Source organism: Lethenteron reissneri, chromosome 13, assembly GCF_015708825.2.
Source record: "Lethenteron reissneri isolate LAM-NWPU_2019-01 chromosome 13, ASM1570882v1, whole genome shotgun sequence".
Lineage (NCBI taxonomy): Eukaryota > Metazoa > Chordata > Hyperoartia > Petromyzontiformes > Petromyzontidae > Lethenteron > Lethenteron reissneri.
Genome location: NC_083791.1, coordinates 6375605 through 6398401, shown reverse-complemented (window position 1 = coordinate 6398401; position 22797 = coordinate 6375605). Strand labels below are relative to the sequence as shown.

At 45.9% G+C, this 22797-nt stretch overlaps 2 protein-coding genes across 6 annotated transcripts in view; one reads left to right on the top strand and one right to left on the bottom strand.

Annotated features, from left to right (window-relative positions):
* LOC133342050 (alpha-tectorin-like) overlaps positions 1 to 12157 on the top strand; it is a 41964-nt gene extending 29807 nt beyond the window's left edge. Inside the window, exons 17-27 of the mRNA XM_061550951.1 lie at positions 91 to 290; positions 1671 to 2060; positions 2846 to 3135; positions 4000 to 4268; positions 4880 to 4978; positions 5585 to 5784; positions 7087 to 7247; positions 8700 to 8945; positions 9408 to 9570; positions 9747 to 9825; positions 11149 to 12157. Of these exons, the coding sequence (XP_061406935.1) occupies positions 91 to 290; positions 1671 to 2060; positions 2846 to 3135; positions 4000 to 4268; positions 4880 to 4978; positions 5585 to 5784; positions 7087 to 7247; positions 8700 to 8945; positions 9408 to 9570; positions 9747 to 9825; positions 11149 to 11258 (2207 nt within the window). The 3' untranslated portion in view covers positions 11259 to 12157. The remainder of the gene's footprint in view (positions 1 to 90; positions 291 to 1670; positions 2061 to 2845; positions 3136 to 3999; positions 4269 to 4879; positions 4979 to 5584; positions 5785 to 7086; positions 7248 to 8699; positions 8946 to 9407; positions 9571 to 9746; positions 9826 to 11148) is intronic.
* Positions 12158 to 19703: 7546 nt separating this feature from the next.
* The window catches only part of CEP164 (centrosomal protein 164), a 33015-nt gene continuing 29921 nt past the window's right edge, over positions 19704 to 22797 (bottom strand). For 4 of the 5 annotated variants that reach the window (XM_061550952.1, XM_061550956.1, XM_061550954.1 and 1 more), the window contains 3 exons: positions 22680 to 22749; positions 21907 to 22029; positions 19705 to 21204 (listed from right to left, as the gene is read on the bottom strand). In XM_061550952.1, the coding sequence (XP_061406936.1) occupies positions 21108 to 21204; positions 21907 to 22029; positions 22680 to 22749 (290 nt within the window). In that variant the 3' untranslated portion in view covers positions 19705 to 21107. Of the gene's footprint in view, positions 21205 to 21906; positions 22030 to 22679; positions 22750 to 22797 lie in introns of all 5 variants that reach the window. The other variant, XM_061550955.1, reaches the window with a different exon arrangement.

The window sequence follows — 22797 nt, the reverse complement described above, 5'->3', positions numbered from 1 at the left end:
TTCCCGCTTCCGATGCACGGTGCATTGGGATCTACAGATGAAATGTGCCTTTTTCATTATTGATCGTGTCTCTCTCTCTCTGCCCTACAGAGCACAGCTGCCCGCTGCACAGCCACTACGAGCTGTGCGGATCGGCCTGCCCATCCTCATGCGCGGAGCTGGCCGGGCCCGTGGGGTGCCACAGGCCTTGCGGCGAGGGCTGCCAGTGCGACAGGGGCTACGTCTGGAGCGGCGCGGAGTGCGTCTCAGTGGCCCAGTGCGGCTGCGACTACAACGGGCGCTATCTGCAGGTGCGTCGGGGTTCCGGTAGTTGGTGGTATTTGTCATCACGTCGTAACGATATCGTCGTCGTCGTCAGCCGTGGCCAATGCACTGCTGTGATGAAGACCTACCATAGCTGCCGCCACGACTTTCCATGATCCTGCGATGTAGGAATCCACCCGTCACCTGCACACGAACTTACTAAATCGCCTCCTCACCAGACGTCCTCTTGGAAGTCGAACATTATCGCCAAAGTAAAAAAAAAATTAAAACGCACCACGTTCTTTATTAACACTGCCTTACATCACATGTATAGAAGGTCGATAGTTCAGGCAGTGGCCTTTATCGAGAGCACAGAGAGGGAGGCAGAGGGATGTACCGTGTTTGTAGATTGTGCTTTACACCCTGGTGCCCTGAGATAGCTGGGAAAAGATAAAGAAAAGTAAACATCACATTTAGGGTGACAAGGATTTACCTTGATAAACCCTCTGGTTTTTCCTTACACATTTAAAGTCAACATGCATTTGGAGTATTTGGCTGCTATAAATGTCCACGTGATAAGCCACTTTGTTGAGCTAACATTTGTGGCCGGATCGCTTCTGAAAAAAGAGGTACAGTACAGCTCAGTGGGCCTTACCTGGTAAAATAAAATAAAAATAGTTGAAATAGTTTTCAGTTACTGAAACCCCAGGGATTAAGCTTTGTTTCAGACGATCACACGTAAAGTGTCAATGACGCGCACAAGGAGTGTTCATTTACCAAAGTGTTGCATTGTTGGAGAGCGGAGGAAGAGGCCATCTGCAGCAGAGAGGCACGAGGCCTGCTGAAGGGACGCCAACTTCCGCAAAAGCTCCTCCGGTCATTGTGTTAAAAATGAACGGGCAGTTAAGGGAGTGCGGCGGCAGTGGTGTTAGATACAGGCGCGAAATAACACACTCGGCAGGTTCATCGTGAACATTGCCTTATAACAGAAACATACAGAGTAGGCTGACATTTCGTCTGACGGTCCTTATTCAGGGCATAGAGGTAGCAGGCAGAGAGAGCTGGAGATCACACTTTACACGGAGGTGCCTCACAATTTAATTCAAACACCAGGCAATTCATTTTTAGTTTTTGGGCAGTTACCAACTTGATACGGGTCGACATTCCTGCGACTGAAAACACGGGCATGAGGCGGGAAGTTAACGGGTAATGAGAAGCAGCACCTGCTCAGTGGCCTGAGCCTGGCGTGAATGGAGACCCTGGGTTTAAATCTGGACAGCCACCTGCGACGAAACCGGGTCATCAAGTGAAGCGCGTTTCACCATCAGCCACAAAGTTTCGTCGCGAGGCATGCGCCACCCGCGCCACCCGACCGGGCTCCAGGATCACTATCAACCGATCGTTTGTCTTGACGTTTTGTGCACCAGGCGGGCGAGGCGGTGTGGAGCGACGGCTGCTCGGAGCGGTGCGAGTGCTCGACGGGCGGCCTCGTGCGCTGCTCCCCGGCGTCGTGCCCCGTCGGCCTCTCCTGCTCCGTGCGCGCCGGCGCCCGCGGCTGCTTCCAGGCGGCCGCGGCACGCTGCACGGTCACCAACGACCCCCACTACTTCACGTTCGACGGCGCCGTCGTCCACTACCAGGGCGTCTGCGCCTACGACGTGGCGAGACCGTGTGCCGGCAGCGGCGGCGAGCAGTACCCTTTCTTCCGCGTCGTTATGGAGAACAAGCGGCGGGGCACGGCTGCGGTGTCCTTTATCTCGGGGGTGCACCTGATCGTCGGCAGCGCGCACGTCCTGCTCCGCGGGAGGGAAGTCCTGGTGAGGCTTGCGACAGCGTCGGAAAATTTATTACACTCTGTGTGCCCTCTTTTATAACAGTGGGTTTAGCTTTTTTTTATCCGTACACTTGAGGTCGGTTGCTAGAGGAAGAAGTCTTCACTCTAAGTGATTGCGGGGTTGGGAAAGGCGGGTGGCATGGAGGGCGAGGGGGAGGGGAGGCGCGGGGAGGCCCCAGGTCAGTATGAGACGTCGCTCGTGACTGACCTGAGCCGTGACCGTGAACGCAACTCCGGTCACTGGATTCAACCATCGAGCAGCTGCTCCCACCAATTGGCGACAAGGTTATGAAATTAATTCCAGGCACATGGGGGTAGTAGCGTTCGTGTGAAGAGAGAGGCCTTCATTTGGCTGTACATTGAAAACCTGTGGATCTCATCAATCAGATTTTACCGTTCCTTTCTCCAAAAATGTAGACAGATGTGTCAGGAACTCTTAATCATTGTCCCCAAATAAGTATGGGTTTCATCCAGACACTTGAGATTTCTCCAATGTCACTGATTCACCGTAATGGTAGTATTGCATTGCCCAAGTGTTCAAATTCAGTGGTGGGACAGTTATTAATTCGAGATTTGAACCTTTCGTGACTGCAAGGATTCATATTCTTAGGTTTTTTTCGGTAAAGTCACGTAGGTAAAAAATTCAAATTAATAAAAGTAAAATAAAAAATAAAATAAAAATCACGACGTTTCGGAGGCAACACAAGCTTCTGTCTTCAGTTATTCACCCGGGCGTCCATGCTCTCCCCGTCCACCGCGCGCGCAAAGGTCAACGGAGCGCGGACGTTGCTCCCTGTCGTCGTCGCCGAAGGAGTCGCCCTCTCCGAGGAGGGGAGCGGCTTCGTGGTGGCGCGCACGCCGCACAATGTGACCGTGCGTTACGACCGGCTGTACACGGCGCACGTGGAAGTGGGCGCAGAGTACGCGGGCCGCCTCTGCGGGATGTGTGGCAACTACAACGGCGACCCCCGTGACGACCTCCTGACCCCGTTTGGGGAGATCGCCCTGGACGCCCGGCAGTTCGGCCGCAGCTGGAGGGCACCCGACGTGGATGCCGGGTGAGTGGGTAGTGGGCAGGCGTACGGGCGAATGCCTCAATAAACTAAACTATTTTTATTTTACCAGGTAAGGCCCGCTGAACTATGTAGCTCTTGTTCAGAAGTGACCTGGCCACAAATGATAGCTTATCATGTTTAGCAGCCAAATACAGAACTCGAAATGCGTCGTTGCTGCCTCCACCTTCTCTACCTCTTGCCTGAATCTCTCTCTACTCCTTCTTGTCACGTTGTATACGTATGTTGAACTTCTTTCGCACCGTACATAGCCACCTCTGCTCATCAGAAGTGCGGGGCAGACAATAAACTAAACACAAAAGGGAGTTTTAAAGAAAAACATTTCAATTTAGATTTGAAAGTGCATAGCTGCAGTGATTTTCTAATAATAATAGCTCCTAATAATAACAGCTTCCTACTAGCTCCATTGGTCTTGGTGTGATTAGACCATTGCAATATGCATGTCAAGTGATAGCTGCAGCTTATTTATATATTCTATATGGTCTGTGTGTGCGTGTGTCCCTTGGGGTGCCATGGTGGTGAAATGTTAACTACCTTGCCTGGTGTGCAGGATCGAGGTGGGTTCGATCCCAACCCTGACGCCTGAATATTTGGAGTTTGCATGTTTTCCCCGGGGTCGCGTGGATTTTTCTTCGGGATCTCCGGTTTTTCCCTCCACATTAGGAAACATGCGATTAGAGCATTTGGCTACAATAAATGTCCACGTGATAAGCCACTTTGTTAAGCTATCATTTGTGGCCAGGTCGCTTCTGAAAGAAAAGCTATATAGCTCAGTGGGCCTTACCTGGTAAAAAAACAAAGTACGTTGTGTGCGTGTATCTAAACTGGACCCATTCGCTCACTCCCCAGCTGCGAGGACACCATGGACCATGTGGAGCCGGGCAGGTGCGACGAGGAGGAGATGCGGGGACACTGCTTCGTGCTGTCCGATCCCGATGGTCCCTTCCGAAGCTGCCACTGGTTCGTGGACCCTGCGCTCTACCTGGAGTCCTGCGTCTACGATCTGTGCAGCTACGAGGCCACCAAGCTGCAGCTGTGCCGTGCCCTCGAGGCCTACGCACAGGCCTGCGGCCTGGCTGGCGTGCCACTCGGCGACTGGAAAGGCCCCAGCGGATGCCGTAAGTGCGGCACCCCATGGCCGACTACACGACTCCATTCCATCGTCCGGCAGGACACATTAATTTAGGTTGTGCTGGCGGTAGAGCTTAATAAAATGTGCCTACAGACACGGGGGGCTTGCGTACATCTCCACTTTCCCTCGTGTATCCACACTGTTCAACCACCACTGCACTGCTGGCCAAAACACTTCTCTTTCTGCTTCTTCGCTCGCACTGCTCCCTCTGATCTTGCTCAATCCAAGTAATGTGTTAACCCTTCTTTTCGATTATAACTTTTATAGTGCTGTTTGTTGCTGGCAATTTGACGTTTTGGCCCTTTGGGCACTGTGCTCTGCAACTATGTAAACAAACAAAAAAAGCAGTAGTTGGGCGCTACGGTAGTGAGACGTTAACTACCTAACCTGGTATACAGGAGCACGTGGGCTTGATCCCGACCCTGACTCCTGTATATTTGGAGTTTGCATGTTCTCTACAGCTCTCTCTTGTTTATCTCTCTCTCATCTCGCGAATATTTATCTCTTCACGTCTCGGCGAGCCATGCCGGTGAGCCACTCCACATGAGCCGTGTTTGCAAGTCAACGTTTCCTTCCACGTGGTTGTTTCTTTTCCAGCCGCCTCTGACCCATGCAGCGCCATCTCCTGCGGTGAACGAGAGTGGTGCGGCTCCAACAGTGGGATTTACGGATGTTACTGCGATGAGAATTCGCAAGGTACGCACACGGCTGTGCACAAACCCGGCGCATTTTACCAAAAAATCACTCAACGTCATTTCTTCTGCTTTGTTATATAATCCAGCCTGATGGCGGAGCGGGCGACTCGCAACAGCGAAGGTTTTGAGTTCAAATCCTGATATGGTGTGACCTAACACGCTATCCCCTGGGGCTGATACATACCACTGCTTGTGGAATTCAACAGTGACTGTAATATATATAGTCTTTTGTTCTGATGGATAGAGGTTCTAATGGAAATGCATAATTTAATTGATAAATATCAATTCTTAAGCTCGCAGCACATGGCATCGCATACATTTAACTTAATGAGTTTGCGTCACCTCTGCAGCCAAAAGTGGCCGCTATGTTGACCGCGTGCATCAGATTTTGAAAAAAAATATTTTCTTTGTAAATGACAATCTTGCAATTGACAGTTGTGTCTGGCCAGGCCGAATAACATACCAATATTAGTATAATACTAATAATAAAAATTATGGTGAAAGGGATACTCAGATTCTGTGCACCAAAAGATCGGAAGCCGCCAAAACTCTGCGAATCCCCCAATGAAAACTCGTGGTGCGTCCTGCGCACACCTATCGTCCACAGGCCCCTCTGTGAACTACACGCTCAGCTGTGAAGCCACCGAGATGAACATTGCCCTGTCCAGCTGCCAGCTGTTCCACAAGGGATTCACAGTGCAGTACCTGCACCTCAACAGCCCCGCCTGCCGAGGCAATGACACAGGAGGCCAAGTGTACTTCTCCACAATCCTCAGCACCAGCGACCACTGTGGCAGTCAAGTGACGGTATTCTGACTTTCCGTTCAACCTCCCGCCTGCCCGCCCATTCGCCTCCACTCGCCCGCCCGCCCATCCGTCCACCAAAAACCTCAACACATTTGTCAGTATCACAGCTCAGAAATATTTTCTGTTTAAATAGACGACATTTTGGGCAATGGACCTTCCTGGAGATGATGATCTCTCTGCTATGAAGGAGGGCCGTCGCCAGTAACGTTGCTTGTTATAAATGTTTTCCTTTTAAGGCAGTGCTACTGACGAGTTGTGTTTGAGTCTTTTTGTTATTGGTGCTTGTGCACCACAAGCCAATAATGCAGCATCACAAACAAACTCATTATGAACAAGGCTGTCTTGCTATGACCGCCCACCCATCCATTTGTTTACTCAACAATGCTTTGCATTTGTTTTATCAGCTCGTACCGTTGGGCTATGCAGAGAGGGCAGTGATGCTAAATCCATTCTTGTACTCTGCTGGTCTTCCATGTCTATGCTTCACCGCCGTCACCAACCCGCACTTACCAGCGTGGTAAAGTTTGGTCAACTAACCCCCATGACCCATACGTTGCAGTGAGGCCCTCGTCCAGAAATCGCCTGACAAAAGGGGCTGTTCGTGAATATATGTGGCAGTTAAACGTGAGCATTTATACCATTGTAAAAACTATGAGTACGCACGCTGTCATTAAACTACCCGAATTGAAATCATTCTAATAAAGAAATAAAATACGTAGACATGTGGAGTGAAGGGGACTTTAACAGGATCAGGTAATTGTAAAACTGATAGGACAGGACTTTGTTGTGAACCAAAGCAGCGGCCCAATCAGATACACAGGTGTAAACTGTAGGATGTCATTGTAAGTGGTCACAATTATCCACGTAATTCCAAACTCATTCATCCATCCCCCCTGGTTAAATAATACGTCTCAAAGTCATCTGTTCGTTTTGGGGTGGAAATGCTTTGAGATGGTGATGCCCACACTGGCTGTAAACATCCGTTTACAAATGTTGTGCATTATCAACGAGTTCGATTCCTGCTCTACAGCCAGCATTGGTAAATAATATCTGAACCGGTCCTGGGCCTCCCCTAGGTAAATAGCACTAATGTACCGAGTTGGCTTTCATCCGTGGTCGTTAACAGCACTCGCTCAAACAGTCTGTTAAGGCTATATGGGGGATCTTTATTTTTCTTGTTATGAAGGTGCATTAGAATAATGCATTGCTCTGTGGTGCTGAGCAATGAAAGTGGTGCCCTACGCTCAGGCGCCTCCGCCCTCCAACAACTGACGGTGACTGTTTGGCGTTTCACCCCTGCAGACGAACGCAACCCACATAATCTACACGAATGCCGTCAGAGGAGTCGTGGATCCAAGTACTCACCCCGCGATTACGCAACAGAAGAAGATCACCATAGAGTTTGGGTGCGCGTACCCCATCGAAAATAACGCCTCGTCCACGCCCGTGCTGCCGACCATCAAGTGAGTTGCCCTGGGATTGGCCAATGCCACTTTTGGAGGAGGGAGGCACGTGGTTCAGGAGTCAAGAGCACTGAGCTGCCACTGACGAGATGATGGGTTGAAATCTGGGTTTCAGCCACCAGTGATATAAAAGGGTTCCCAAGTGTAGCGAGTTGATAGAATATTTCAGAATCATAATATTTATTCACACTGGAGGAACCCGATGAGTTATAAAGATATTTTTTACAGGTGTCCAGTAGGGGCGGGTAAGAATGTTACATCTTGATTTGAAGCTTTCGTGACTGCAGCAATCCATACTCTTTGGTTCTTTCGGTAAAGTCACGTAGGTAGAAAAAATAATAGATCACGACGTTTTGATCGCAACAATGGTGAAGACAGCCTCTTGTTGTTGAGATCGAAACGTCGTGATCTATTATTTTTTCTACCGACGTGACTTTACCGAAAGAATGTTACACTAAACAATAGAAAAACATGATAGTGCAAAGTACAAGAGAGGTAAACAAATCACCCAAACGCATACAAATAAAACTAAACCATCCCCATCCTACCAGCCAAAGCCTACTGAGATATTAACTCATTTCTCAGAAGCAACCTGCCCACAAATGATAGCTCAACAAAGTGACTCATCATTTGGGCATTTATCGCAGCAAAATAATCTAAATAGTCTCAGCTCGGTAAGCAACGAATGCATACAAAATACATAACCTTAATTTTCAATTTGGTATTCATTAAGCCAGGGGTCGGCAACCTACGGCTCCGGAGCCGCATGCGGCTCTTTACAGGCTGCTTCTTGACGATATGTACGTATGTACAGTATGTACTCAGATGCATTGCGGCTCTTTAAATACTGAATTTTGTACTGAATTGGAAAGAAATGGCTCTTCGTGTTATTTTGGTTGCCGACCCCTGCATTAAGCTGTTGCAAGTTGCACACGACTGCTAATTGCTAAACGTGTCTGACGTAATGTGAAGAGTGCAGATTCAAAATGAGTGAGAGAACTTGTTTGTGTGTGCGTGCAAGAGTGTGCATTTGAGCAGTGACTCGAGTAACTAAAACATAGCGAATTGACACAGTGGGGAACACAGGTGGTGCATCTGCCAGTCATCTCAGTTGGTTAACCCATCACACCTGGGTCTGTCCCATGGCCTCCTGCCAGCGAGTTTTCAACATTACACATGGCCTCTAAGTGCACCTCGGCTGGCACAAGTGCTGCGGAGGACTGACCGTTACCTCGTGACGAATTGCAGCTGTTTTTGTGTCTACATGTTTGTTGCATGAGATTGATTCAAATCAATGATCGTTTATCAGTCATCTGGCACGCATAGCATGCAAAAGCAGGGATGTCGCGGTTTAGCAAACGCTGGTCTACGCGGTCACAAATTGAACCCAAGGCGACATGTGAACCGTTACTTCGTCAAAACTAATAACCTTCGTCTCTTCATCGGTTGCAGCAACACGGAAATCACGATTCCGACGCAACCGGGGAAGTTCCTTCTGCAGATGCGCCTGTACAAGAGCGACGCGTTCACGAGCGTGTACGAGTCGACCGTGAGCCTTGGCACCGACGAGTTCCTCTACGTGGGCATCACGTTGACCGGCGGCGACCCCGCGCGCTTCAAGCAGCAGATCCGCGATTGCTGGGCCACCCCGACCGCCGACCCCAACCACCCAGTGCAGTTCATCTTCGTCACTAACAGGTCACAACCAGCGCCGGGGGACGGCTCGTTCGGTCGCACCGGGCCCGCGGTGAAATGCGCCGACCGCAAAGGAATCGTGAAAATAATGAGGGTATATATGGCGATAACGGTGCCCGACCTCTCCCAAGCCACTGCTGGAGGAGAGTTTGCACGCACCGTGTCGGCTCGACGGTGTTTGCTCGACTGTGCATCGCCACGCCGGTCGTGGGTAGGGGAAGTGAGGGTTCATGGGCTGTCTCGGATGTCACCCGCCACCGACGTCAACCATGATTGGGAAGTGAACTTATTTTAATGGGTTCATCGTGCGGCGCACCAACTACTGCCACGGTGTCAACACTGCCCGACACATTGTACAGATGTGTTTTCTCAGCACTGTATGTACAGTACGATGATGTTTTTGTTTTTTTGCTTCAATACGTAAGCTAACATATTCCCCCCCCCCACCTCTATGCACACAAACAGCTGCCCGGCCACGCAGGATGCCTCCGTGAAGATAATTGAGAACGGGGTGTCGCAGTTTTCCAAGTTCTCCATGAAGGTCTTCAAGTTCGTCGGCAACTACAACCATGTCCACCTTCACTGCAGGGTGGCCGTCTGTGATTCTCAGTCCACAGTGTGCACCAAGGTACCAGACAGCACCACCACCACCCCCGTGGTGCCCACCGCCACGTCTCTCAAACCTAACGGCGTCGTCGTCGTCGTTGTCATCTCCGCCGCTTTGATAAAAGATAAACGCGTGTGTGGTTCTGGCCGAGTAACTGTTGTTGTTATTTTGTTGTTGTTGTTGTTTTGTCGATGCAGAGGTGCTCGCTGAGAAATGCAGTTCCCGATTCAGAAAAGGACACAAAGATCATGACTCTTGGTCCGCTTGAACGAAAAGGTAAAAGGGTTTCGAATAAACACGGCGTGATAGAGCAACGATATAGTGACCTCGAGATGGCACCGGTTTCTCCAAACTGTGAATGTCCACTTGGACTGCCTACTATAGAATGTGTTTGTTCCTAAATAGTTATTAGATAGTCGAAGCAAACCTTGAGTTTACAATTTTAAAGGACCTACATATACAGTACCATAACTGTGAACCCATTATCAGTACCTACCTTTTTACAGACCAATTCAGACGTTACTGGTCACCCCGTGCCCTCATAAATCTCAACATTCATTCTACAAAGTCCCATCACAAAGGAGAAAAGCAAATGTTTGCCAATATTGAAACGGCTGTACACCGTATGGACCTGAAAACTCAAATTCCCTATACAATAATACAGGTACACCGTATGGATTGACAGGTATGCAGTACTGATAAAAAATAGTTAATTGCTTCCCATAATGTTTATTTATCAGTTCCGTAAGAGTGACGCGCCAATTAGCTCAGTCCTGATTGGTAGCATAGTCAACTGCAGTGCTTTCTTTATAAATTGTTCGACCGTGCCGTGGTTCATGGGCTAATTGAAATGTAAAAGTGATATCTAAATGTTCTTCTGCTATTAATTTTGAAGCGCCTGCAAATCGGAAAGCGAACGCAAAATTACAGAAAGAATCTTAAATTTACATGCAACGTGATCTGACGGTGAAGTTGAATTATCGACGGGCACCAATCGCTTTATTTGTTTTACATTGGGCTCCCAACCCCCTGGAAACCACCCGCCACAACCCCCGGCCCCATCTCCCCCGAGAGGGGTGTGAAATGGACGGAGAAATATTTCCTAGAGCTCAGCCGGGAGAACTCCAGCTGAAATTAACCCCGGATTAACACAAAATTACAAAATGATGCAGATTTTTGGAAAACAGTTTTAACTGGAAACCGGATTATGAATCGTGTTGTTTTGTTTGGGAGAATGGGTAAGACATTGGTTAGTACTGTATAATCATCCATAATAAGCGAACACAATTCGCAACAAGTCAACAGCAGGTCATTACTCGAGTACGCTGCCTGCTGTCAAATCTTACAATAAACACCCTGCAACACCATTCACAGGTGTAATCCATGGTGTGCCTTTACCAACATTACAAACAGAAAACTTTCCTGCGCCCCAACTAGGAAAGGTCTTCCAAGTAGCTACCATTAGATCCAATCTCCAATGAGAAAAGAAATGAGCACTGAATCTTAGTTGGCTTTAACTCGGGCAATTGATGAATAATGAATGATTGATTGTTGACATGTTGAACGGCTGAACTAACTGATCTTTGTTGTGTCCGACAGAGGAAAAGCCGAGCACATCGGAAGGTCAAAACTCGGCGGCTTCCAAGCCAGCCTACCAGACTGCAGCCCTGCTGCTCCCTCTCGCTTTCACGGCTTCTGTTCTCATGTAACCGCCGAGAGCCACCGTTGTACGACGACGCAGGGACGCTGGCGGAATATCCTTCCATCGCAATCTCAAAGGCGCGCGACCGTAGGAGAGATGCATTGAACCCAACGCAAGCTCTTAATTTTTTACATACCTGGCAGTAGATGCGAAGTCGGAGCCTAGTGAAGCAAGCACAGCCTTCGTTAGATAAGGCAATGCGATAAAGAGTTAAAAACGATGTCTTGTTGTGTCAAGAAGGATGGAACCGATAGTTTGGTAGAGAAGCAGGAATTAACGCCCGTGCCAAGACGCTCGATTTATTAGGCTCTGAACTGCCCAGTGATATAACTGTCAGGGGTTATAAACAACCAATATCAGTGCCAGTAGAGTCCCACAGAAATTATCTTGCCTATTTATTGCAAACGATTTTCGTGTTTGCCCATATTAACTCGGGTTCTATACATGCATAACTGCAGAGCCAGGCTGAAGAGATGTTATTATTGTCCATCATGAACACAAACTGTAGTGCCTTCTGCTGTGCATCATGATAGTAGTAGCGTTTCCAGTACATACATCTGTCACTTATTCTGACAGGTGGAAAATGTGAAGTAGGTTTGTTGATTTTGTTTTTCAAAAGTCATTCTCTGCGAATCATTATTTTATGTTACATTGTTAATTCCAGAATATACGTTGCAATCTATCTTCGGTTTTAGTAGTTGCTTTTATATATCTCGTTAATGATCGCCTTGGTTTTTTTTATGTGTTTCACATTATAAGAGGGAGTTTCGAATGTTTTTTATACAATCAGGGAGAAATGTCTTTAATTATGCAACCATATAATTCCAAATGATGTGTGCTTTGTAAAAGTAATCAAATTTGCATTGTTTTACTCGAAGTATCACAATAAAGAATGTTTATAATTGACTTTGCTTTACTCCGAGCATTACAAGAAACATGTATTTTCAAAAGGACATTCATTTTAAATTGTAACCATATTCTTAAAACACTCTATAAGAGAATGCTGTATAGTAAATCAAGAACGCAAACCTACACACATGACGGCATGACACGATTGCCCGATTCAATTTAATAGATCACATAAAGTCAGTACATACAACAACACATACAGATTGAAATACATCAGTTCTTACACATGTGATGCACTACATGAGCATTATTATAGATATTGATTAATCGAATGGATCATTACACCTCTACCATACAAACATTGCAATATAAATATATGACACCAACACATTGATCAAAACCACTGGCCTGAAAAGGAAAACTAGAAATATACAATATATAATAGGCAATGTTTCACACAATGGCCCTTCTTCATATCACATTAATAGAGGCCCCCACTGCCTTTTCACCTGCTTGGCTCACAAGTGATGCCATCACATTTATCCATCTATTTAAGAAGGTAAGAGGAAGATGACTCCACAAATCTGGCTATCCGCCTGATAATGCTAGTTGTAATTAAATGTGGGTTTACTCTCCAACTCAACCGGTGTGCTGAACCAGTAACTCATTAGTACGTTCTGTTTACGTGACAAACCTTACTAATTGGCTGTGTCGGGTGGTGACGGGTTTAAAGACACATATATTTACGCTATCAAACCCAAAAATGCATCTTATGGATAATAAGAGTTGGTAATTGGTAACTGCTCTTTACATCATGGGACCTGATGAGAATAACATTTTTAAAAGTGTTTTCTGATACGTTTTTAAATTGGCATATGAATAGTTGTCGAATAGTAGTAACAGATAAACCATCCAATAATAATAAAAATATGACTAAATAAACTAATTGCTATTACAAGTAAAGTTGTAACATGTTCGCTGGTACATTGCATTGTGGGGAAGATTTGTTCTTGCACAATCCACCCAGTAGTGCATTCATTGGGTCCAATATATATAGCTAAAATAAATCAAATGAAACTAAAAACGGGTAAAGTTTGTCCAGCGCTCAATGATAGAGTTGTGTTTTTAAGTGAAGGTTCATCCCGGCCAAACGGCTGCACGGTGTTCAGTTTGAATGCCAGTCGAACCCCTGTCCCCTTTCTGGTCTCACCACTGCACCGCTGCCAACGCAGCATCACCAAATCATGTTCAACATAAATGCCGTGGGGTCACATTACTAACACGCCAAATGGAAACTCAAAAAAACGCTCCAGTGTGCGACTGTGGTTATCCAAAACAGATCCGTACAACATATCACGACGCGATGCCCGATCCATAAAACACAAAGGAAACATCACAGCGATGACACTCCGCTGCTACTGACGCGGTTGTCTGGCTAGACCACCTGCATCTACGTCAGCCGTACAGCACGAAGAAGATGTTTGAATGCAAGTCGACCTCCTGTCCTCTCTCTGGTCTCAGCACTGCACCGTGCGCTGGCAACGCAGCATCACAAAATCATTTGTTTAATAGAAATATATTAGCGTCGCATTACCACCGTGACACACATGCTACGGGTTTTAAAGGCCACAACTCTCCAATATTGCCTCCAACCGTCTGGGATCATCACGAAGTATTGTGTATCACTCTGCTTTATAAACTTACAAGACATATAAATACCACGACGATCTTCCAAGTACATATGCGTTAACTACAGCAGACACAAATAATACCAAGAATATAGAGTCCCTTTGTATTAAATGTTCCACATGGTCTTAAAGTGACGTTTTATAATCGACACATTTTAAATAGACAGCAGCATATTATCATTCATTATTTGCATTACAAACATTGCTTTTATGTAATAGACCTATTTCAACCACATTCTGAGTGATAAACTTAGTATTTCTAAATTCAGTTTGCTGAAACTCGCCAAAACAAAGGTCAATGTTAACCGTTGATTTGGGTCATGTTGAATCAATTAACCGTCCCGACCAAGTGGAGAGCACGATGAGTCAACATTTCCCTTTGGAACACGGAGCAGCCAATCGTCATCAGGCTGGGTGCTACTATAGGGCAAAAGACTGCGAAGCTTCGCGTTCAGCTGCTCATCGCGTTCGTCTTCCGACTGCTTCAACATCACGAGAACTGATTTTGACGCACCACCCCGCCAAAGTTTCTGACCGTAGTTGCGAATCGAGGGAAAATAAATGTTTTGAAAAAATAATTTTCGTTTTTATACCGCGCACAGTTGTACTAGCAATAGGTTCAAATGTTAAATATAATTTCGTGTAATGTACAAGAGTCAATTAAAACTTTAATGTAGGGCCCCCTGAATTACTTTATTGTGTTAAAATCATCGGTAATCACAAACATCGAAAGAAACCGATTCACAGTTATTATTTTTCTTGGTTTTTTCGGTAAAGTCACGTAGAAGGGACTTTACCGAAAGAACCAAGAATATGAATCCCTGCAGTCACGAAAGCTTTAAATCGAAAACAAAGTCGTTATTTTGTTTCATTCATTGCAATGTGTCCATCCGGCGTTTTAAAATCGTGTAACGTGTCTTTTAAATGCCACTGGCCAATGTTGTGAGCGTGATGAACCCCCATTTGCGATTTGACCGATCTGCACAATTCAGAGAATGGTGATGGGACGCGCTTAGCATGGGTAAGCAATCTTCTTCGGCTGATAATATCTCCACAGTGCAAGGAGTCGATTGTTGATGCATCCCACTTTAAAAAAAAGTTTAACTTGAGTGTATATAATGCCAACAATATTGCATCCTGCGTATCTATCAAAATGTATCTTATATATCACCATTGGCAAGGCAAGTACTGTAATGTACTATCTTGTTTAATGTCAACCCAGGAATATACAGCATATTTAGAAGGTGAATGGTAAATATTTGCGAAATCGTGAATTGTTGTTCTCGAATGTTGAGGCTCGAAAATCGTGGCTTGCAGACGACTCACCAAAACTCAATAGCCATCGTAAACGTGACATAATTTCTGAAAAAGAAACACAACGGAACATACGTGGCAGCGTACACTTTGAACAACCACACATTGCAAGTAAATGTGCATACAAAATATTTATATATATGTTACTTTTACAGAAAATTGTAATCCTTCATTCAGCAATAAATGTTGGCCGATGACATGGCAGTGAAATAAGCTCATGTGCAGATGCTCGGTGGATTATAACATCACGGGGTCATAAGAGGTGACTGCGGCTTGGGGGATGCCTTCATCCAGCAGTGGAGTGACCATGGCTGATGATAATCGTGACCGTAGTCAATGATATGCTGACATGTGAAAGGAACGTGGCAATAGACATTTTGTAGTGTAAATACGGTAAGAATAAACATAACCTTTCTGTTTGTTAATATTCATACGTAAAGTTTCACTTCCTCGGTGAGGTTTACCATCACTCTGTGAGAAGACAAATGTCCCCCGAATAGGCTCAGCATTCTTTTGAGACAAGTGCTGTTAGCAAGCACCTACGAAGGCTGACACGGCACACGAGGGGGTGAGTGGCCAGCACCACGCTCGGCCGCCTTCGTGTCCCCTTTGGCGATGTTTACACACCACACCAGGTACTCATCTGAGGCTGAGTCGACCGAGGGGAGGCCCGGGACCGGTTCAGATAATCGTCACTGGTGTTGGCCGTGAGCGGGAGTTTAACTCGGGTCACCGGGTTTGTAACGCAGCGTGCTAACCGCGACACTATTGCTCCCGTACGAATGCCGACACGCACTCATACGCACACACAACAAAGATCGTCCGTACAGATGTTCACATTGTTATGGTAAGTGCTGTTAGGGGGCACCTATTTAAAAGCAGCACAGCACATGACAGAATGGTGTGAGCAACATCACACCCAGCCCGCTTTGTCTCACCCGTGCTGCTGATATTTACGTCTGGTTTAAAGCTGTGCCAACCTAGGGCAGACCACTTACAGGGTTCTGATAACACTTGCCACCGATGTTAGCTGCGGCTGGGAATCAAACTGGGGTCCCTGGATTTTTTGGAGCACAATGTGCCAGCCACTGGGTCATCATTTCCCACTCTACCCATATATACATCACAATAATCGCAATAATAGTTATTATGAGTGCCTTTGATGTATAATGAACACTTTCTATGCTGGTAGTTTTTCAGCGGTAAAAGTGCCATTCGGGAAAACTGAGCGATCACCGTTTTCTAAGCGGCTCAATTTACACGGCCAGATGAAATGAATCACATTGGTCGATTCCAAAAACTTTCAAAAGCATTTACGTGTGTGCGCAACACAGCATCAAAACACGAAAGAAAAACGCGTGGTAGTATAGATCGCGGCACAAATTTGCAACGTGGATGAGATGACACAAACTCAGGACCGAGTTGCATTGATAAATACGCGTCCCCGCCACACGAATTAAGTTACATCCGCCAGTGGTAATACATTTGTGAGCGACCACGTGCAATCAACTGCATGAAAACGGTTGGTCAATAATCATAGAACTGGCTGTGGAGAGATTAAAATCCCAGGCAGGCGCCGAGCGAGCAGTCCATGGGCTTTTCGAGTCGATAAAATTAAGTGCCACAGTGATTGTCCTTCGGGTAAATAAAACCTCCGCACGTCAATGTGAAATCTCCACCGCACTCTAATTAGGAAATGGGTGCGCTGCTTCAAGCTTTGCCTTGTTGAGAAAGTACTCTCGGGGGCCTTTTCTTTCTTTCTCTCAACCAATTAATTTGGACATACGGGCACGAAACTTTCTAATTAATAAACTCCGCAAGAGGTCACGCTATAATTCATTCTATTAAGTCAATTGACTGAGCACGACGAGCCTCAATCCCTCATGTGCTTAATAGGGGATGGCGTTCAGGTGAAATGCTGAAACTTAGACGCCAACCGTTGCCCCCCCCCTATGAACCCTGCCTTGATCTAGGGCATGTTGAGCTCATTAAAATGTATAACGTTCACGGGTGGCTAAAGTGGAAAAATCTGGCTCAAATACATGATTAATACCTTTATTGTGTTAACTATTAATATTTGTTGTGCGTTTCTCAGAATATTGTTGCATTTCTCTTTGGGCAGAGAAATGCCGAGGTCAATCCCCGCATGATTAGATCAAGATCTACTTTACACCCATTGAGTCTCCCCCTTTTCCATTTAAAATGTCAAACTATGTTGCTACAGCGGTTTTCGCGGTTGTGCTGTATGGCGCTCCAATCCGTTTTCGGTAGGGTCGCCACGTTTTCGACTGTTGACCAAATCCTGACATTTCTCAATCAGCCCTTGGGCACTGCCACATTCTGTAATAAGGTTCAACACAATACCAGTCCCAGACCTCGGTACAAATCAATGCTTGCCACCCAAACACACACACGTACCAATTCCCAGACTGTCGGGAATCAAATCTAGGCCAGGTAGAAACTCGTTTTTTTGGGTTGTACCGCGTGTTTTTTGGCATGATGTCCAACGTCTGAAATCAGTTCCTTAAAAATTAACCAGTAAAAACAAAGTTTTTCACTATAAATCCTTTATATGCGTGGCGGCTAGAGTCCTCTCGTCCTCTGGCTTGAGATGGCTGCCACCTATGGGTCAGATGATTGCTTGCCACCATTAAGCAATTGATAATTACATATATTTATTTTTCCTTAAAAGTGTAAAATTTTGGAAAAAAAATTTCACGAAAATAAATTGTCACGCACAACGAGTCTGTGTGCAAAATGTCAGCTCGATTGGATCACGGGAAGTGGGTAAAAAAACGACCGAAAGATTTGCACGGTCGTAAGCGCGCAAGCAAGCGCTCAAGCAAGCAAGTGAACTTAATATAAAGGATTTAAAAAGCACCCAGTACGTGAAGAGAAACGTCGGACTTTATGCCAAACAATGCGTGCAATGACCCAAAAACACATCAGAGTGAAAGCGTGCCACTTAATTTCATACATTTTCAATGTTACAATTTTTTCAATAGAAATTTGTTTATTCTCAATGCCATTTATTTTGCAATCGTTACTTTTTGGAAAGTTTGAGTAAATTGATTGACTGCGTAAGAAAGCGAGCAGTTGTTTCCATTTCACCAACATTGAGAAATGTGGGCCTCCTCTGTGCGTGCAAGTAAGATTGGGTGGGTGATTCCAGCTCTCGGCAACACCAGGGACGATTATCTGAACCGGCCCTGGGTCCTCCCCTACGTCGACTCAGCCTCAAATGACTACCTAGCACGGTGCGTAAACATCACCACTCGGGAGACAAAGGCGGCCGGGCGTGGCGCTGGCCACCCACCCCCTCGTGTGCCGTGCCAGCCTCCATAGGTGCTGCTACTCGCTCACAGCACTTGCCCCAAAAGTCTATCAAGGCTATACGGGGAACCTTTGTCTTTGACGCATTCTTAACACCTGAAAGGGGCCGAGATGGAGCAACGGTGAGAGAGGGTTGAGACGCACACACACAGGTGTCCGTACCTCTACTCTGGAGCTGCGGCGACTCTGCGAGACAGACAGCACATGCCAGGGCAGCGGGTACTGCAGCTGGTACGGGACGGGCTGCTGCTCCTTGCTGAAGAAATCAAAGCTCAGCTGTGGAAGCGCAAACAAGCACGTTGCGGATTGCATTGCGTCGCCCCGAATGTTCAGCCACCGGGGCCCGCTGTCAAAGCGAACGACCCATTCGCAAAGAGCTGTGTCGTGTCGCGTTACCACTCGAACGTCGAAAATCCTCAGCCCTCGTCACGTTTTAAAAGGTGCACTTTCAAATCAAGCGTCGTTGGCCCATTAAAATGAGCAACTATGATTCAACAAGAAAGTTAACACGGGTGCATATCAACTCTGAAAAAAAAACCATCGTGTCAAGACTTAAGCAACGACAACCACTCACTCGTCTTATTATTGCAAGGTATACACAATGAATGTACGCTTCTAAAATGCACATTGATATCTACATATAATGTGCGCGCACATAAACACCACGGGGCGCTCACCTCGCTGACCCTGCGGGTTACCACGTACAGGATGGCGAACAAAGTCGCCAACATAGTGTCCACGGCGGACGAGAGGGATTGGAACCACATGGAGCTGGTTCGGGTGCCACGCGTGGACTCCCGGCTGCGTTCGGGGCAGTTTCGCTTCTAGCATAAGTCGCTTAAGGCCAAAGGGGAGGTGGTCACGCTCCCCACTCTCTCCCACAACATTATCTCCTCCACACATCCACCACGCCAGCCATCTGGGGGGGGTTCCTAGACGGTTGACCGGAGGCACACGTACAATTGAAGTGCAAATAACTGCAGTATGCTGGCCACCCTGTTGGTATATCACATAGGACTAGAGGCCCAGCTATGTGGGTGTTTTTTTATATAACTTCAGAGATTTTGAGTAACCAAGGCAACTAAATCAGCCACGCTCGTCTCTTCCGCAAAACATCCCACACAAATCCGCCTCTCCCCATCAGTGTGTCCCATGTGGATACATAATCCTGGCAAAGCTCTTAATAGGCTTTCATTTGCTCTCAAAATGTCAACACTAAACGTACATCAGATGCAAATGGACCAAATGTACAACTTGTAAGCGAGGGTGTTTATTAAGTGCGGTATTTAATTGTTTAAAACACACACACGTATGGAACAAAAACCCAAGATGAACGTAGAGCAATGATGCAACACAGCACACATACAAAGTAAAATATTTGAATGTCACACGAAAGAAAACTTTGAGATTTTGCTCAACAACAAACACCATTTGATTGCTTAAAATACATTAAAACCAATGCTCACGTGTTGGATTAGATGTGATTCCCAATTCCCGTTGAATGTATCAATTGTAAATGTGACATTCACAACGGAAAAGTTAAATCTCAACAAAGCAGGCGTGCACATGGGTCTAAAAATGCCACGTACAGTATTACAAAACCTTAATTATAACATTTATACAACTCAACTGTGTATAAGCAATGTTCTAAACTGATTTTAAATAACACACCTTTACATACATTGAAGCAAAAAATATACAGGTGTTGCGGTGTATCCTATCAAATACAAATTACATTCAATTACCATTTTTAATGTTATTGCTTAGAAAATAGATTATGTTTTATAAAGTTAAGGCTATACCACTGTGTAAGATGGTTATGTCTTTATTGAACAAGATCAAGCTCATTCTGTTCTTGCGTATGGCAAGATGTTCAGCAGCTAAATTCAAATGTGGAGGTCTGATAGCCACGACAGGGCTTCAGGAGAGAGCTCGTGTCGATTTGCTGTTCCTCCAATGAAGCAGCGTGGATGACAGTGGTTCACGATATGGTCCATCAAACCAGTTTAAGTTTCATATGCAAGAAGTGTAACATATTTGTTACGTAGGAATAATTATTCTTTAAAAAAAAACAACGTAGTTGTATCAAGAATTTAAATTGTAACCATGTTAACATCTTCATTGTACAATTAAATTGGTCACGTTTAAACACATATGACGTGTGAGAATGTATTACCCACAAGCTCATTGCATTTTGAAGGCACTTTTTAAGAGTGATTTCAAAAATGAGTGGCTTATCAGCAAGTACCGAGATGAGTTACATCATCACAGAGTGAATGCTTTTTCCTTAAAAAAAACACTTCTTAAAAAAATAAATTGTGCGGTGACAGAACGAGTTCTGCATTTCTTCTGAAACAGGTCACAAGTGGCCTCTGTCGTACATTATTTCGTGCCTCCAAAATGACGAACACGTATCACAGTAAAATTAAGTAGTGTCTTCCATTTGGTCAATCCGCGATACAAGCTTCATCTTTAAAACAACGCCTTTCAATTGTGCTGGCCACCTCATTTTTATTAAACGCACCCAATCACACCACCCATCAGGACTTAGTTTCGAAGCTATTGCAGCTGTTGCTTCAAATGAGTCAAGTAAACATTCTAAAATCCGCTAAGTGCATAGAACCAGGATCGCGCAGCACACAAGTTGGTAGTTCCCCGTCAGGTGGCCTCCGTCACTGTTGATAGACGTGGATGCTGTTGTGTTCATCCAAGCCCAGCTGGAGCGGCCGACCGGACAGGGACATGGTAGTACTGGCAGGAATCAGAGGGCTGATCCATTAAGGAATAATTTAACCTTCAACAATGCAACACAGTTTAGTGACATGCCACCAACTTACTCACACAAATATTTTATATGCACTTCATAATATAAATGCAACCTGTGCATGCGTGCGTGCAACTGCTGAAATGCCCTCGCACAGGTTATGTTACAGAGTAACTGCCTTAGGTATCCTTAGGCATCCGGCTGTTATTTGGCTCCAAGTCGCTGGTTGTATTTCATACCAATCGCGTGCACGTGCAGTCATTTTGTTCAACCCACTGTTGGAAGAGGGCCTCTCAAAGCCGTGTGGGTCATGCGTGTTGACTTGAGCAATACATCACTCTTGTGAGTGCAGGTTGGTGAAGTCGGGGAAACATGTACGTCGAAGAACAGAAGTACCGTACAACAATTGATTGTGCTGCACTGCTCCCTGTTGCCCGTCAAGTAGTCACCACTCTTAATAAAAATGATAATAAACACTAATGGTAGCGTTTATCATTATTATCATAATACACTGGTAAAGAATCACTACTGATGATAGAGCATGCGTTGCTATAACCACCAGCCAACCTTCAGCAATGAAACTGTTGGCTCTGTGCAAACCGAAACACTGGAAAAGGCCACACTGCTATGCTACCCAAATGCGTGAATATTTTGGCATTGCTATAACGCCGTCATTGTAATTAACGTCACCACCATTGTAAGGATACGATTTGCTGTCTTTTCTGAAGTCGTGCAGCCACTTTCTGTGTTGGGCGATCGAGTCCTGCAGGCTGGATGGGTCCACACCGACTCCTAAGGCTCCAGCTTGTTGGAATCGGCGTATCTGCTCACTGAACACACCACCATCCACTTACTAAGCACATGCTCCCGTACTAAACTGTTTCACTTGGAGTTTGTTCATATGGGTACAAAACTGTAATAAATAATGAACAGAAGTGTTTGCAGAGGTTTGTTTTGCAGTTTCATACAACAGCAAATTCAAGTCAATATTCACGATGCCTTTTTTTTTATCCTGATTGTGTTATCGGTGTCACATCATCGTGACAGAACGTATCCATTCAGATCTCTCGCATTGCAGTAAAACCCATGTGCTAGAGAATGGCCCACAAAACCTTTGGGCCACAAACTTGACCTTTGGGCCGCATGCGACCTTTAGGCTGCAGAAAATCTTTGGACTGCACCCAAGCTTTGGGCTGCACGCTAACCTTTTAGCCCAGCAGAGACAAACTTTTATAATCATTGTGTGAAATGATAGCGTATCCCATGCAAATGCGGCCAGGGTGGTGGGAAGTGGGTGGTGGCATTAAGTCAGCACAAACCCGGCTCAACGCTGTAGGATGCGGGTGACGCAGATGTGTGCGGTGACGTTAACACAGCGCAAGCGCAATTGGCCATATTCCAGGCAGCCAGGCAGAAATCCAGGTGGAAAACCTTTTTTTCTAATATAGTATGAAATTAAGTAATTCACCACATCTGATACCTGGCAGATAGGTATCCCATCATGTTCTCCGTCCTGATAGTGGAGGTAGATCCAAGTGGGGGAATTCCTCCTAAATGTGGGGGAACATAACCAATGAGATGTGAATAACAAGATAGAA